The sequence below is a fragment of the Chelmon rostratus genome, chromosome 19 (assembly GCF_017976325.1).
Source record: "Chelmon rostratus isolate fCheRos1 chromosome 19, fCheRos1.pri, whole genome shotgun sequence".
In the NCBI taxonomy this organism is placed as follows: Eukaryota; Metazoa; Chordata; class Actinopteri; order Chaetodontiformes; family Chaetodontidae; genus Chelmon; species Chelmon rostratus.
In genome coordinates this window covers 17136786-17154659 of record NC_055676.1, presented here as the reverse complement: position 1 = coordinate 17154659, position 17874 = coordinate 17136786, and the positions used below count along the sequence as shown (strand labels likewise).

The following is a 17874-nucleotide window of genomic DNA, read 5'->3' as shown; positions in this document are numbered from 1 at the left end:
AAGCATCACGTGTTTCCAGATGGAGACAATACGTTAAGTGCACTTTGTAGCGTTAACTTAACCCCCGAATGCACAACCTGAGCGGCTGCTCAGCACTCTCCACCTCGACCTCAACTGCACTTAATAAGAAGAAGAAGAAGAAAAAAAACATGTCGCCCTTGCTTTGCTGAAGCAGGTCCTAAACTCTGACACACTGTCCTTGATGAAAATGACCGTGTCCCTCTATGTTTTTCTTACAGCGTTTGTCAGTTCTGTATAATAGTCATGTGTCTGCTGTACATACCTCGCTGTCCATTCTGTACAGTTCTGATATTTGTCTATATCAATAGTAGGCTATGTTTAATAGTATAATCTGTTTTAAGCAGGTATCACGTCAAAACTGTGTGACATCTATTGAAGACAACGTGTTATGGGCCACTGGCAATACATATTATATGTAAATACGATTTTATTTGTGCTACATTGTATAATTTCTCTGTGCTCGTTCATGATACCAGTGAGAATACAATCCTTTTTTTGGCAACTTTTGATCTGCAGAGGACTTTATTTGAACAATGTGTTGTTGTTTTTTTTCTCTGAGGAAAAAAAAAGGGAAAAAAAAAAGAAAAAGAATCTCCTCTTTCCTCTCCACTGTGATGGGGAGCTTACGCAGAGGCTGTTTGAGATGCTGTCTGTCCGCAGGAGGACCATAGACTCTGGATCTGATTAACGCATCAGGATCTCTCCTAGCCGACAGGCGTCCCAGCAGACGTGTGGCCCGGTGGCGAGCGGGTCAAAGGTCGCCTCTTGGCCCAAAACCCCACCACTCAACCTCTGACTGACTGTAGCCTATCTTGATCCTCTTTCAGATGAATAACTGTGACTTTGCATCATGAATAGTATATTATTTTGAATGTAATCTAGAAGGGTCGGGACCTTTTTTGAATGTAATCTATCTTGAGGGGAGGGGGGGTTGAGGATTTTTTTGTAAATATGTGGTAAAAGAAAAAAAGATTACACTTTTCATTCCTGTGCAGATAACAAATTTTACTTACTGTGTGAATACAGAGAGAGTGTGTGTGTTTGTGTGTGTGAGACCAATGTCTCCGAGATGGTGGACATCTGTATGCAAGAGTGTGTGTGTGTGTGTGTGTGTGTGTGTGTGTGCTCTCCTGGCAGATTTAATCCTGCTTTAATCAGCCAGTTCTATCAATCAATTCAATGCTTTGTGCATCATGTGAGTAGCTTATCCACAATTAATGGAAATGTTCCTTGTGATACTGTGCATTTAATAAAGGTGGTATGTCTTACAGTACGCTTCAAGCCCTCGTGAGTCTTTATGTCTACATATGCACAACTTAACGCTGGTTAGCTTAGCATGCAGTGGTGGAAGGATTTACATTGATACTTGGACTCTGCTTAAGTATTTCCATTTATGCTTCTTTATAATTGTACTTTAGTACATTTCAGAGGGAAATACTGTTGCTACTTTTTACTCCACTGTATTTATCCAACAGCTTTAATTATTTTACAGATCTTGCAGTTGAAAACATACTAAGCTTATGAAATACAATGCAAATGTTAAAGGTTAAACCAGCAGCTCTCGACCTCCTTGGCTTGTGACCACTGTCAAAAAAACAGCGTCAAAGATAATTGTAAATTATGAGCAGCAGTGGAGCAAGGGTACAGACTCTATACTTAAGTAAAAGTACCGAACGCCACACTGTTAAAATACTCCAGTTATAAGCAAAAGTCCTGCATTGAAAACGCTACTTAAGTATCTAACTATCATCTGGAAAATGTACTTAAAGGTATTAAAAGTACAATTAATCAATGAGGAAAAAACTAATGCATTAATATTAAATCAGGATTTTACTGTTGTAGTTGGTCGAGGTGGAGCTACTTTTAAACTATTTTGTACAGAATTATTATTTTCATTATGGATTGATGTGCTGATTATTTTACCCATTAATCGATTATTGCTAAAGTTAAGAAAATAGTGATAAATGCTGTCCCAGTTACACAGAGCCCAAAGTGACACCTTCATGGTGCTTGTTTTGTTCAAACCTCAAAAGTGTTGAAATTATTACAAACAAAAGCAGCAAATGTTCTTATTTCAGAAGCTGGAACCATGACATTTTTTTTTTTGCTTAAAAATCACAAACGCTCAGCAAAATAGCTGTCAAATAAATACAATGAAGTAAAACAGAACATCTGAAATGAAATGTAGTGGAGTACAAGCAGAAAGTAGCATCAAAAGAAGATACTCATGTAAAGTAGTGGCAGCTCAGATTAGTATTTTAGTGCAGTACTTTCCTCCACTGGTTGGGACTTATCTGTCAGCTGCCCAGCTGCCTATTTTTTTTTTTTTTTTTAACACATTTTATTTGGCTTTTCATGCTGTGTCCATTTAGCAGGATTTGGCTGAGCATCCAACCACAGGACTGATTTCTTTCTCACAGACAGACAGACACAGATCCCAGTCAGCCAGTTTTCTCACAGTTCCTGACCTGACGACTTGTCCCCTCCAGGCTGTGGACACTGGCAGTCTGTCCGTGAAGGTGTGATTGACATTTCATCCCTGTTCCACCGTTGCTTTTGGTGGTGGGCTACTTTAAGAAGAATCCAACATGTGTCATGAAAGGTATCCCACAGGCACCATTTGTTTCTAACAATAACTACTGAGGAGTGACGAGGACAGCTGCCTCAAAGGGCCTCACACACACACACACACAAGGACACAGTGGCAGCAGCTTTTAAACTGTTCGGAGAGTAAATCACATGATATTTTCTCACAGCAGAAACAAACATGAGTTTATAGACTGAAGAACTCTAAACTTACCTTTGTGTAGTGCAAAGTTAGCGATAAGGAGCTCGTCACTCAGACCGGTGGGACGGCCACTGGGTCAATCCATCGAGAGCGTCCTCCTTCACAGATTTCTGCAACGTCTTTTATGTGGGGGGTCACCTACTGTCCTCTGAGGGAGGCTCCAGTGTGTCTGCTGCAGGAGGAATAAATACAAGAGCCCTCTTTTGTCTCTCATTCATTAAAACCACTCCCTGATGACTGAATGCTGTGTGTTCAGGCTTTCTAGTTTGATTATTATTATTATGACTGCACGACGCTTACTAAGCATCTGCTTTCTTATTATACTTATACTTTTATAAACATATGAACATTTAATGTTTATAACACACTATAAAGTCTTAAACAGATACTTCTCATATGAAGACATATCACTATTTTTCCTACATTGTTATACAGTAGCCTCCACTTCCAGGTGCCTACTAGAGTTCTAGTTGTTCACAAATACATTAACATAAATAAACATTAATATGTGCTTAAAACTACATTATAGTGTGTTTTAAACCATTTAGTCAATGCTTATATACCTATAAATGCTAAATAGGGGGCTTAAAGTATCATGTTAGAGGCTGAACGGTTGCAGACGTTCCCATCCTCTTTGAGCAGACACGTTTAGGAAATCATGCCAGCTGAACATTAACATCTGTGGAGTCACAACAACACAAGGTGCAACAGCGTGGTGGTCTCTTGGTTTCATCAAAAGCTGTGCGCAGTTTATATTTATTATATTCTAAATTTACATTTAAAAAAAACGTCTGCCCATGTCTTAGAACCATTATGAAAGTTAACGCACAAAGTCAATATACATCTCATTGTATTTTACATAGAGGGTAATAGTATAGGCATGAAGGTGGCATGGTTCATATCAAGGCTGAAAAGAATCAGAAAACAAACATGAATAAATAGAAAGTGCTAACCTTAGCAGAGAAAAAGAACACCTTCTCTTAAAAACAAACAAACAAAAAAAAAAAACAGACCTGCAGTGTGTAATATGCTGTAACCCTGCAAAGAAAATCATACAAGCCATCTAAAGCATGTGCAGGTCTGACTGGGCCTGTACATAAGCAGAGTGAATGCCAGAAACTAGTGTGAATGAGCAATAGACTTACTGTGATTGGGCGTCTGGACTTATCTATAAATTATGAAGCATACTGTGCCTAAACAGCTTATCACTAAACATTAACATCTAGGGAATCCTCCTCTGTTCCCAGGATTCCTCTGATGCATGTGGTCGCAGCTCCGCTGCTGTTAGCGCAGCACTTGACATATTCAGACAGAGAGAAGTGCAGCGATTCTTCAGAAGCTACTGCTGAATCCAATCCTTTTCTCTTCAAGATACATACTTACTTCAAGAAAACCTAACAAAACATGTTGTTAGTTAAACTTCTGCATGTCAGTTTCATAAACTATTCAATTTTCAATACTTAACCGTGTTTGGAATAACCATTTAAAAACAGTTGAAAGCTTTGGGATATTTAAAAAAAAAGGCTTTAATGACAAGGTCATTAAAAGTCATGCACGCTGCAAATAACTGCATGCAGTAGTTATGGTAACCCATCCAAGCACTTTTTATTTATTAATAGTCATAAACACACACAGCAGCTTCACCAGAGGAGCCTGTGCCCTCTTGACTTTTGAATGTGGAGTATTTATACGGAGAGCCATTTGCATGTCACAGGAAGCAAAGGTCTGCCACAGCTGCCTGTAACATTTACCTGGGAAAGAAAAGTTATGTGGATTGATTATCAACTTCATATATATTTTATATATATTTATATATTTCTCTTCTCTCGCTCGCTCACTCAGTTGCTATTGCGCACTCGCACATTTATCACTTGCTCTCATTTTTTTTTTTTTGTTTACAATGTAACAAAAATGGTGACGGGCCTGAAATTACAATCACCAAAAAACAAACTCAGAAAATAGAGGAGGGAGAAAGGAGGGTGAGGCCAGGGAGGACTGCTGCTGTTTGCTGCCCATCACTGACAGTTGCAGCAGAGAGGACACAGTCTGCTTGATGCTCGGACATCAAAGAGGAGGCGGCGGAGGCTCCTTCCCCGTAGAGCTGCTCTCTCTAAGCTGGAGGTTCTCCAGCGCCACATCTAAAGGCATGATATCCACGCAGCCCATGGCTCCGAAGTCGGCGAAGTCTCGACGCTCCTCCTCGTCAGAAGAGGAGCTCTCCTCGTGCATCAGCGTGGACAGAAGCAGCTCCTGGACAAACAGGCTGCGGTCTGCGCGCTCTCCTTCTAGAAACTGACGCTCTGTTTCGGACATCTTAGGTTCATTCAACCTGGGGGGGAAGCAAACATTAAATTAAAATATATTCAGATGACATGCTGCCTCAGGTCAAATGTTTTCCTTTCTAAATACAAAGGGACAGACAGAGAACGTAAGCAGGTCAGTTTCCTGCCTTGATCCTGAGGAGGATGCGCGCCACATCAGAGTCGGGAGAAACGAGGAAGTAACCAGATGTACCTGTTCGCTGACACAGTTAATCACGCAACCCAGCAAAACTTTTGCATTGTGGGAAGAGGAGTCCTCAAAAATTGAAACTTGTGAAGAAAACAGGAGGAACAGCTAATTACATTGTCACTAGAACTATGAATGTCTTCCAAGCTCCCATACTGGCTTCAGCTTTTTGGCCTCCTGTATCGTCTTTACACAGAAAAACTTCATTACATTGTATTCTGAAATTAAAGAATTAAACGTGTTTAAACAACTCATTTTAAAAGATAGTGCTGGTGATTTTCTTCATTTTTCTTGTCAATGGAAAGACCAAAACCAATAACGAATTCATCCTACTGACAAAAGCTGTCTGTGTAACCAGAGCCTGATAGCTTACTCCTCTGTGGCATGTGCCTCTGTTGTCCACAGACTATTAAAAACACATTAGTGAGCCACACTGCTTTACTGGCCAACATGTTGCTTCATTATGATGAACACGGACATTGGAGTTTATTTTTAGTCAATCCCACAAACAGTTCTGTTGCAGTAAATACTCTCTAGTGCACTAAATCCACAGCTGAAAATAGTCCCCAAGGAATGTTCCATTTTTCCTGTTTCAGTTAAATTTACTCCAATTTCGCGGCCTGTTTTTAAGTAGGAACCAATGAGTTTGGGACTGAAAGACAGAAGCTGGAACTTACTCAGAGTTTACTCAGACATTGTTGGTTTGGGTCTTTGAGTGGGATTTGACAAGAACAAAAATATAGAATACTGCCAACTTCGTCCTTTAACAAACAGAACTGTGACAAGATGGAAAACAGGTTAAAGAGTGTTCGTTAACACTCTTTAACACTTCTATTCATGGTTAGTTTTTCATCAGTTACTAACCAAACGATTTAAAGCCAACACTATCACTAGAAGTCATTGTTTTACATTATCATATGGATTTTGTCACTATAAACCTTTGATGCGGGCAGAATTAATAAAGAATATTAGAGCATATTAGCTTATATACACACTGCATTGATCACAGATGAGCAAAATCCAATAATATACCATTCAACATCATCATAAATTGTGCTCACTAACTGTTGGATCCCAAACTAGAAAACCTACCGAGCGGCCACACTCACCGTGCTAATAGGAACTGGGAGTTGTGGGACGAGGATGAGGGGTTGCTATCGCCCACAGTGGCAGTGTTGGCAGTTGCTGTGCTGGGTGGAGGGATGGTGGTGCCAGTGTTGCCTGGGTTGTTGCTGCGTCGTGTCGCATGGCGCCCCGTCTCCACTTGCTGTCGTGCTGCCTGAGCCTGCTGCCGCTCCAACTGCAGTTGCATCTGGAGCTGCTGGAGCTGGGACGCTGAAGGCCCTGACGAGTTTATTTGCCCCCCTGCTGCACGCCGCACACCTGACAGCTGAGACAGCAACTCTGCAGGAGACACAACAAAAACAGGCTTCACTGTTGGCTGTTTCTAAATAAGTCATGATTTCAAAAGACAACACACTAGATCCCTGTAGGAAGAGAAAGACTACCGTAATTCCATAAGATATGATCGTGTATACGTGATACGACTCAAACTTGCAGACAACACCATGAAACATACTTGTAGAAGATCCAGTTCTTCCCATCTGGTTCTGGTGGAGCTGTGTGAGCCACCTATGGGAGGAGTATAATCTGCCCTGATTCTCACCTGCGATGGGGTCCATAGCTTCTCTGTTACTTGGGGTGTAAGTGGAGCTCTGCGATGAGGAGGATGAAAGTCCTCCTGTGGAGCCGCTAGTAAAGTGCATATTTGTCCGTCGTGCTCTGGGACCACCCAGTCCTCGTCCAGGGTGGAACATCCTGCGTACATGTCGAACGCTGCTGGACTCATCGTAAAAAGGAACTGTTAAGGTTAAATGCAGTAATGTGTCACGACGTATGGTATCAATATTCTTGTGCACATTTCAACAATATACATAAACACATCTTCATGTAGTCACTAGTGTGTAGGGACCCAGAAAGGATATTAAATCTCTTGGCGCTCTGTGTTCAAGTGTGAGGTGAGCTGTGAAGTCATCTGTGACGTGGTTGGGGTCCCCTCCTGGCAAGGCAGCACAAATTGGACAAATCTGAAATAGAGAGAGACAGGTTTCCGTTTTAGATGAATGTTCATTGTCACTATTTTTAAAGCCAAGTTTAAACCTGACACCACATTTTGTCAGCAGGCAGCATCGTTCTGTCATGGCGGTCACTGCTCTCCTATAACATTGTCGCCACTCTGGGCAGCAAAAAAAAGCAAAATTAATGCGGCTGAACCAGAGATTTTTTTTTTTCACAAAAAAATCTTTTTCTTTTTTTTTTATTCCAGGTTCCTTTATCAAAAACTGGTAATCACATTACCCACAATGCAACTTGGCCATCAACAGTTCACTCAGAGATTTGCTTGCACCAGCTAATGTATCAATGAGTTGCTAGCCTGACGCAGAAAGGAAGAGCTTGCAGAGCTCTGAACTCCACAGCCCCCCCCCAATGTGAAGTCTTCAGACCCAACCCATGTTGACTCAATTGACATCACTTGAGGTAATATATCAACTTTAGACAGCTCTCTATGGAACCACTAAAGGCTTTGTGCAACTTTTTTCATGATTACATATGTAGTTGTACAGCCCAAAATTTGCAAAGAGACTGATGTATAAACTTAGTGAAGTTCCTCTTCAAGACTAAATGAGTCATGAGTAAATGCTTAATGTGCCAACATGAACAGATTTTCTCATTATTACACAGACAGCACAAAAGAAAGAAAACGTGTTTACTAACTGAGTAATTCTGACTCAAGAACTCCTTAAAGAGGCACAGTCCCTGGTCTCTTTTGTGAAGATAGTGGTATCATGTAACTGTGGATAAGAGTTATGATAATCTCTGAAATGGACATCACATAGATATGAACCGAGCAAAGCAACACTCGACAAAATGAAATCAAACCAGTGCTTCAATGGTTGGAAAATCAATTGATTGATTGACTGACATATACATTTTTTCTGCTCACTTTGTGGATTTTCACAGTTAACTTGCATTTAAATATAAATTATCTCACACCATGGCATTACCTTTACATCCAAGCAAAATGGTGATGCACGTCCCATCATGACCAGTGGGGGCTGTGCAGCCACCAGCCACTACCGAAGTCAAGTTCCTCTGACAAGGATAGTTTGTTTAAATAAAAAAAAAAAAACATCCCACCAACAACGATTAATCAGCCAAAACAATTAATCGGCTGACCTCTAATTCATACAGAACATTTCACCACAAATGGCTCCATTAGGGAAATTACTACATATCACATTCTCTTGCTCACAGAGCATGTATCACAGCACTACTGACTACATGACTTGTGGATCCAATTCTCAATTCTCAAAAACCCCTGTAAATTACACTCTGTAAATTAACTGCAATATATAAACACACTAACAGGTTACAGAAACATTTCCTCTCTAACTGCTGTCATGTTTCTGGTGGCATAGTTTTTCACTGGTTCATCTATTAAAATGATCTGAAAGACAAGATTTACTTATTGTCAATTAGTCCCAAGAAAATAACAAAACCAACTATCAGCTGATTCTACAAACATGTATTGTCTGTGTAGGCAATCCCTGACACATCTTTCTCTGTGCCATAGTGCTCTATTGTTGTCTAAAAACTACTAAAAACACATGAATGAGCCACATTGTTGCACTGGGTGACAAGTTTCTTCATTACAATGAGCACAGCCACTGTACTTTATTTTGAGTCAATCCCACATACACCATCCTGCTGCTGTAAATAGTAATTGGTGCATCAAATGTGTATTATTCTCCCGCTGGAAACAGTCCCTAACAAGTGCACCATTAACTCCTCTTTGAGTAACACTGATCTGCTGTTTGAAGAAATTACTTGGCTGTTCTAAAAAGCAAGACTATAAGAACATGGCCTTTGTAGTGACAGCAGAGACGGGTCTGGGAAGTTATGAAGTACTGAGAGATGGAATAACTTATTGTTGATTTTTTTTTTTGTGAGAGCCCCTCACTTTTATGACAAAAGTGACAATTTCTCTGGTCTGGAATCAGCAACAGACTCCAACAAGCAGTTTCTGCACTGTAGTGACTTGCTTTCACTTGGCACAGGTGTTCATCTTTAGCAGAAACACTAGTAGTTGGCTCTACCTGTAGGCTACAAGGCGCCCCCCCTCAAAAAAAGCGAGCGGAGCTGGACAGACTACCTGCTAGCTAGCCAGCCAGGCAGGTTTTAGCACTGCCAGCAGCAGCCTGACCCTCCTTGCTTTGCTCATTTTACTCAACAGTGGACAACGCTCATAAAAATCCTGCTCTGACAACAAGTAATCCATAAATGTCTTCTGCGTGTACATTCTGGGAAGACATTTCAGCTGACTGAAGTGCAGACCGCTCAACAACAAAGTAAACTGAACTGTAGTGATGCTGAAAGACGAAAGTAAACAAAAAAAAAGTATCCCTCCATCTAATGACTTCAACATTCAGTACATCAATGGAAGCAGGCTAGGCTGCTAGAGCTATGTACAGCAACAAACACAACATTTGAGAGTACGAAGGGCATCATTGATGACTAATACATAAATGGTTGAAAATCTGTAAATTTATGTGATGATCCCTTAATGTGCAATGTACTCACCACCTCTGTGGAAGTCTCTGCATGTTCTGAGGTGACATGCTCCTGTAGGGACGTCTCTGTGAAGCCCATCTTGCCACAGTAAGGACAGGTGAATGACTGGGGTTGCTCTACTGAAAATGTGTCGCCTCCATAATACAGGTCTGTAAGATCACAGTGAAAAGTGCAGCGGTCATTGTCAATCAAAATTTAATTATTCATGCAAATACAAGACCCTCTGTACAAAATTAATCTTAATAAATTACATTATTTATGGCTGCAAACATGTTGAATGATTTGTAATTACACAGTGGCTACAGTGAAGTCATAAAATATAATTACGACATGACACAAGTATGATTAATTTGTGTGGAAAGTTTGTGTCTGGGCTGTCAGGTCCTTACCATAATCTACCCTGGTCAATATACACTGCATGGGGTGTTCTGTGGTGTGTCTTGTTGTTGTAGCTCCGCTCTCGTAGCACGATGCACACAGGTCGTAGTCGTAGCAAATTAAACACTTGAACCGTCTTCCTCTAAAGTTCCCTTTCAAACACGCATCACAGCTCACACCTGCAAAAGAGAAAAGAAGGATGTAAAGTGAAACGAATGGACCTGACAATAAAGTCACAAATTCCTTATAACTGCGTCTGCAAGGCTGACTGTGAGAAAGCAATCTCTATCTGTAGGCCAGTCTCATTTACGTGAGCATGTGTTTTGGAGTGGCACCAACCCACAAGTGCCAGCAATGAAGAACTCTGGCATTCCAGTGAACTTCACGAGCAAGGTCTCAGAGGCACAACACATGAAGCATCTGAAAGCTTTTCATTACAGCTTTTTGTTACTCATTTATACTTCTTACTAATACTGTCCACATCTTTTCAGGTACCAAATTGCTTTTTGTACATTTCTAGAACTACATGAACGAAACTGGTCAAGACAGAGTGGAAGGAGAGTAGAGCCAAAGCAAGTATCAGAGATAAAGTCAGCCATTTCTAAACTCTCTAAATAGATTATTACTATTAATATTACTATCACTGCAAATCATCAGATCGAGCATTATTGTATCTTATTGCCTGTCCACTCTTTACTACATGATTACTATGAAGAACTATTCGAGCACTGGCTAACTGCCCTGCAGGCACAACCAGTTATTTACGATGAGACGTCATCATTATCATTATACACAATATTCCAACTCCTGACTCATTGACATTTCCTTTGAAGGAAAAAAAACACCTTATTTGGTAAATTCTTGATAGTAGGTGAGCAAGTATTATGAAAATTCTCTTTATTGAGAGTGATCTGAAGTCTTAAAGAAAAAGCTTCAAAATGCAGAGAACATTTATTAACCAAAGGAAGGCCTGAACAAACAAATCAACAGGCAATGTGCAGTTATCAGCTGTAGGCGTTGATAAAAGGTTGATGGCATTACAGCAGGTTTTACAGTAGTACTACAATAAACTGTGTACCTTACTCATGTGAACATACAACCCACTTACACAAGGAATTTTGAGTCCCTGTAAAATCCTTGAGTGTCTTCATCTCAAAGACTTGCCTGCCCACTAGGGACAATTTAACAAGTTACCTTTGTTGTCCTACGAGTAAAACAAGTTGCTTAAGCAGTCCCCTCGGCCCCTGGGGTTATCCAACTGTATTGTGCTCATGTTTGCATTATACAACACCATAGCAACTTCTGAGGAAGGCTAATTAAACAGGATAACCTCCTGTCTGGCCTGCTACAACTAACGCTATGTGGTCACTGAAGTGAGCCAAATGTACGGCACCATCTGGTTTGCAGTTAAACATGCCGTAAATTAACCCCAGCTAGCTAGCAGCCTGCCAGCTAGCTAACTTGGTGATTGGTTTATGGTCAGAGGCCTTAGACTTTCTGTCTTCTTCTTGATGACAGTGCATTCGGTATCAACATTAGGTTTTGTGACCAGACGGGACAGTATGGCGCTAACGTTAGCGCTATGGGCTCTTACGTTAACACGTAACCCAAAATGTAAGCAAAAAATCATAACGGCTATATTACAACATATCAGTGTACAACTAATGAGCCTTTGAGCGCCAGTGTAAGCAACATTAAGTCGCAGCTACACCACGACTCCTTATGTTAGCATTCATTAGCCTGCTCGCTAGCCCTAGCTAACGCAAGGTAACGCAGTACCTAGCAACGGCTAACTGCTAAGCTCCGCAATGTTGCCGTTTCATTGCGAACAGGTTAAGAGACGTTACAAATGTTTGCCTAAAATTAGCAGACATGAGCGATATGTGTACACCTAAGCTACTTATAGCAAATACGTGTGTGTTGGGATAAGCCTGAAAACCCGCCGCGAAAAACGCAACAGCCCTCCGGACTTGAATAAGAACTTAGCAAAGCTAGTTGGGGAGCTAGCTACTCAGGTAATGTAGCCACCAACCAAGGCGCTGTGGACCTGTTTATCAACTCACCCTCATGTCGGGACATCCTACAAACAGCGGCACAGCCCCTCCTCGGGCTCCCCAGTGCGCTTACGGGGAACGATGCAGTCTTTTAGATACTAAACTGAAAAAAGCCTTCACCCTCGCCTCTTTTTCGAGCAAGATGGATCCGCCAACAGCTTACAGTTTGTTCTGCTTCCCCTCCCAGAGTGTCAGTTAACGCTATCGCTGAATGTTGCGGGTGACCACTAGGCGGCGCAATCTCCTATAAAATCACTCGGACAGTAAAAGTCGACTGGGGACGCAGCCCTCATTTTTGTCTCGCAGGAATATCGCCTGCAGCAATGAGATGCTTTCAATGAGCGTCCGAGTCTTTACAAAAGTAGCATTAACACAATTTGAAAGTACTTTTACAAATTTGTGCAGCCAAGAAGGCAAATAGCCCAATAATATCCCAGTATCATCAGCAAAATGTACTTTGTTGTCGTTTCAGTGGTGGAAAGTAAAGGTACATTTACTCAGATACTGTATTGAAGTAGAATTTGTACTTGTACTTAACTTGACTATTTCTGTTTTCTGCTACTTTATACTTGTACTATACACAACAATTCAACTCCACTACATTAAAATTAGCTAATTTACTTTGCAGATTCAGATTAACAATGCAATATATAGTCAACAAATAAACAATGATGATGTATTATTATATGTCCGGGTAAGACTTTGATCTACAAGCTACCCTGCAGTGCAGAATGTAATTAAAATTATCTCCACCTTTACCAGCGGCAACATTAAAGCAGTGAACACATCCTTAATGAATTACTTAAATGATGAATCAGTTATCAAAATAGTCATATTGATTAATACACTAATCACTTCAGCTCATTTTTTCTGAGAAAGAATATTCTACCAGTTTCTCCTGTTATGTCAGGAATGAGACACTCTAACTAAAAGCAGCACCTTTTAAATTATGATAAAATGAAGATTTTAAATAAGATATTGTATCAACAAAAGCAAAGGAATTAATGACCAAATACTTCTTTTGTAAAAAGTCTTTATTTTTTGTACATAAGATTCAGTTAATTTCTGTGCTGATGAGGACGCATACAGTCTGACAAACCAGTGCATTACAATGAAGACTTCACAGCAGTGTAGGAGGCTGGACTGGAGCTCAAACTCTCACTTTGTGCCTTCCTCTTTCTCCAGAGCTGATAGAGCAGAACATCTGAGAAAATAATCCCAGACCACCAAAGTGAGTGCATAAACCTGATGTAGCCATACAATCTTAACATGAAAGTTACACATTCTGTACATACACTTAATTACATGTGCTTCATGTCAACAGTGGAGAGTGAGAGCTGAGGAGTATTTAAATATTCGAAAGCTGCCTCTTCTTCTTCTCGCCGTCAAGGAAGAGGCCCAAACCAAGTCTCCCCAATATACAATATAATCTCTTTTAACATACCGTGTAGCTACTTCTGGAAACAAAAACCAGAGAGAAAACCTGAAAGATTATCTTTTGTAAGGTACTATGTACCATATATGGGGAGACACTGAGCCTGCGCAATGCTAATGCTTTGTGTGCATGTTGTAGCTTGCTGACGCTACAAACCACGACCAATGAATCCCATTTACTATATGGCAACTGCTGGTGAATGGTGACACATATACTTCTGCATTGGAAGAATTCTTCCCTTCCATTAATTAAAATGTTGAAATTAAAATATGCTACAGACATATCTCATGTGAAGTAGTTAAAGCCTCTAAACACAGTCATTCTCCGGGTTTGAAACGTCACTTTCAATCAAATAAAACCAAAGTAGTGGATACAAACCCTCATCTTTGTGTGTATTTTCAGTACAGAATAATTATACTTTCATTTTTTCATCAAAATATAACACTATTTACATATTTGCATCAGCTTTGAAACTGCGAGATAGGCCAGAGACTTTTCTTACATGTCAAACGTGAATGTTTATGATACCTCTAGCACCTGAGCAAAACCAACATCTCTGACCACTGATCACAAAATCTCTTAAATTACATGAATTATAGCAAACACAATTATGTACATTTACAAGCTTTACATTTTTGAGCATTTCCTTATATTTACAGTTCAGTCAAAGGTTTGCATTTTGACACTAATTACAAACATTTAACATCACAGCTGGGATGAGAAATTTTTGGACTTTGAACTGGTTAACTGAGATTAAAAGTATATAAAAAAAACGTTTGCTTAAAATAAATCTCGTGTGTAGGTCAGTGTCTTTAGCCAACATTTTGAAATGAAGGATGTGCCGTGTTATATTGTTAAAATTCTGCAAAAATACCAAACGCAAACAAAATGCTATAAAATGCTAAACGGTACAGTGTCTCATAAAACTACTCAAGCACGTAAGCTTCAAAACAAGAGTCTCGGCTATCGGACAGACTGCTCAAACACACGTAACGTTCACATACTGTGTGTCTCACAAGCGAGTAGACCTTCGGACATTGTTGCTGTCATGACATAGAAGGTATGTGAGGCGGCTTAGGCAACACTGGATCTTCATACTGAAAAACCTGAGTACTTCTTTCCTCTGAAGCCTGACTACAGCTATTGCAGCTACGTAGTACGTAATACAGATATATGCTATTTTGCGGACGGATGCCTGGTAAGTGATGGTTTCTTCCTCCTCTCTCTCTCTCTTCTTGAATCTGACTTGATGCATTCTGCATAATATCTGCAAGAAACAAGCTGATCCTGAACAAATAGCATTTGCAAATACTTCACAGAAGGTTTACAGCTAGTGCCAGCAACTTCATACAATTCAAAGTGTCTGTAGACGCACTCTCTGTGTATGAGACCATCTGAATAACCTCAGTGTTGTAATCTAGTGCTCATCAAAAGGATAAGGGTTGGGAAGTATTTGCAAGTATTATTTGAGCCAGGCCAGTGCAGGAAACAGTGGAGGGATGGTGGTTGTGTTTTCCAGGTCGTCACAGTTTCGCAGCACTGAGGTGTCTGTGGGTCTGATGGCGGCTCCTCCGTCTGTGCGGCTTCCTCTTTAAAAGTCTCTTTGTGCGACCTGGTGGCTCTGGAAGTAGTCGGTCACAGAGCTGCTTGCTGCTGGGTGTCTCAGTCCATCATGTCCTCCTTTGAGTAGTCCCTGGATTTTCTCTTGAAGAAGCCCATCTGGAGGAAAAAGCAGAAAGTTCAGTTATAAAACTACCTCCTGACACAGTTAGTCTGCACCGATGTGAATCACTGTTCACGGTAAAGGAATAGTTAGACATTTTAGGGAATATACTTATTTCCTCTCTTGTTGAGAGTCACTCTCATGTCTGTCAATGCAAGCTACAGCTAGTTAGGTTAGCGTAGCATCAAGACTGGAAACTGGGAGAAACAGCTAGCCTCTTGGCTCTGTCCAGGAGCACCTTTAAAACTCAGTAATGTTACATTTCCTTTGTTATAAAACCAAAAGGGACACTTTGTTTGGCTCAACCCCAGTCTCCCATGATTCCATGTTATCAAAATATTTTCGGAAAAACTTAATAAATGTTGTTATGTGTGGGACTTTTTGGCATTACCATCAGTTCAGCACATAAACTCCCATAAACCCACTAATTGTGTTTCCCCCTGTTTTGAGTCTTTATGCTACGCTAAGCTAACCATCTCCTGCTTGTGGCTTCTTATTTAATATACAGACACAAAAGTGGTCTTGATCTCCTCATTTCATTGTCGACAAGAAAGCAAACACCGTTTATTCCCTTAAAAACCCAGCTGACAGCATTTTCATATTCTATTGGCTGTGCAGTGACAAGCTGCCGCAGTTGTTCACAAGGTATGTGAAGATTTGAAACACTCTGCAGTCTGACTCAGGAAATATTACCTTCCAGAGAGCGAAGATGACGAGTGCCAGGATCAGCAGTCCTATCAGGATGCTGATGATGATGATCCAAATAGGGATGCCTCCTAAGGACTCCTTTGAAACCTGGATCTTCACCTGATTAGCACACACATACAGTACACAAAGTAAATACACACACACATGCAAGCACACATACACACAAGCATTTAATGACAAAACAAGGCAATATCAAAAACCTCTGACTTACACTTCTACTCCTGCTGCTGCTGCTCAGCACAAACAGGTCAGTGTCTCTGATTCCCAGCGTGGCGTTCACCAACATGTACAGACTGGAAAACTCGCCCTGGAAGAAAAATCTCCTTGAAATATTTGCTTTCCTGTCTGCCTATCAGTCAAATACCTCTTATCATTCTGTCCCCATGTGTCAATGAAGAACCTACCACAATAAACGTAGGTTTCCACACCCTGAATGTGACGTTGACCTGACTGATCGCGGCCTCTGGGATGGAGCAGCTAAACGATGCACAGTTGAGGTTTTCGCAGCTCTGTGGAGCAAATCAAACATACATGGTAAGACGGGAGCACACACAGAGCGGTGCTTCATAAAGGCAACTCTGGGCTTACTTTATGTATTTTGTCTTCTTCCTCTTCTTTTCTGCTAGCAAACTGGCCCCAACCCGACATTTGTAATCTGATTTGGCATCATCTTTTTTTATGCCTGATGATGCTCCTAATGCAACCCTTCCCATTTACACTCTATTTAGTGTTTGTTGTGGGTTTATTGATTCTGAATCACAGACCTAAGACATCAGTCAATGATCACAACTACTCTGGGTCCCGAGTGAGTATTGTGAACTTATTTTTATAATTAGAGTTGGAATAAACATTTACATGTAGGTGTGTAAGACGCATACCTGTAAACAACTCTGAAACATCAGATCGATACATAAGACAAATAACCTTTTCTAGAAACTAAATTATCTTTCAACTCTGTTATTCAATTATGCCACTTTGTTTGACATAACAGCCTCCATATGGTGGAAATACTGTTTAAATACCTTCAGATTAGCTTTCTGTCCCTTCTGTGTTTTTACAGATTGGTCTCTGTGTGTCTCCTTCATTTTTCTTTCAGTGACATTTAAAGAGAAAACAGATTGTGAACACATTTCTTATTGTGAGACTACAGCTAGTCATTAGCTTTAATTTAATTAAGGTACATTTAGAAGTACAGATGCTGAGTGGAGCACTGTGCAGATGCTTAAAACGGCAGTGTGGAACTTCTGTCTCCCTCTTCTGGCAAAGAGAGTAATTACACAAACGCTGTTGACGTGTTTATGAGGCCATAGGCGCCCTGGACTCTGTAGCCTATTCAGACGCTACAGATGCTCCCCCCTGCAGCTCCCTTCAGCCTTCACGGACCAATCATTTGCAGTTGATGTAAAAAGCAGCACTACGGGTGCTCCAAAGCGAGAATATAGCCACAGACAAAACCCTCAGATCACTCACCAGGAGGAAGACACTGAGTGTTTCTTTCCTCGGTTTGGGATTTATAACGTCCGGGTTAATGTTAAGAGGGTTGATCCAACCTGACGCGTCACATTTCACCTGCAGAGAAAGGAGAGGCAGAGTTGAAAGTGGCTCTGTCTGTTTAGATACACTCACA

General features: G+C 40.7%; 2 protein-coding genes across 2 annotated transcripts in view; both read right to left on the bottom strand.

The window, feature by feature from the left end:
• Window positions 1-3538: 3538 nt before the first annotated feature.
• kcmf1 (potassium channel modulatory factor 1) lies at window positions 3539-12568 on the bottom strand. The gene is made up of 7 exons (XM_041960427.1): window positions 12391-12568; window positions 10339-10506; window positions 9959-10098; window positions 7303-7404; window positions 6984-7167; window positions 6427-6721; window positions 3539-5138 (listed from the first exon to the last, which is right to left on the bottom strand). Exons 1-7 carry the CDS (start codon window positions 12404-12406, stop codon window positions 4874-4876), a joined length of 1170 nt encoding a protein of 389 aa, XP_041816361.1. The 5' UTR covers window positions 12407-12568; the 3' UTR covers window positions 3539-4873.
• Window positions 12569-13397: 829 nt separating this feature from the next.
• The window catches only part of itga1 (integrin, alpha 1), a 51929-nt gene continuing 47452 nt past the window's right edge, over window positions 13398-17874 (bottom strand). Inside the window, exons 26-30 of the mRNA XM_041960099.1 lie at window positions 17718-17816; window positions 16652-16756; window positions 16459-16554; window positions 16233-16346; window positions 13398-15535 (exon numbers count right to left, since the gene is read on the bottom strand). Coding sequence (XP_041816033.1) covers window positions 15479-15535; window positions 16233-16346; window positions 16459-16554; window positions 16652-16756; window positions 17718-17816 — 471 coding nt within the window. The 3' untranslated portion in view covers window positions 13398-15478. The remainder of the gene's footprint in view (window positions 15536-16232; window positions 16347-16458; window positions 16555-16651; window positions 16757-17717; window positions 17817-17874) is intronic.

What these genes read in the sequence shown, in the direction of transcription:
- kcmf1 (XM_041960427.1), bottom strand. An exon ending in ACAGAGCGCCAAGAGATTTA is followed by an intron (nt 7,168 to 7,302) that starts ATATCCTTTCTG and finishes GTTCCTTTTTAC; the next exon opens with GATGAGTCCAGCAGCGTTCG. An exon ending in TCCCAGTTCCTATTAGCACG is followed by an intron (nt 5,139 to 6,426) that starts GTGAGTGTGGCC and finishes CTTCCCCCCCAG; the next exon opens with GTTGAATGAACCTAAGATGT.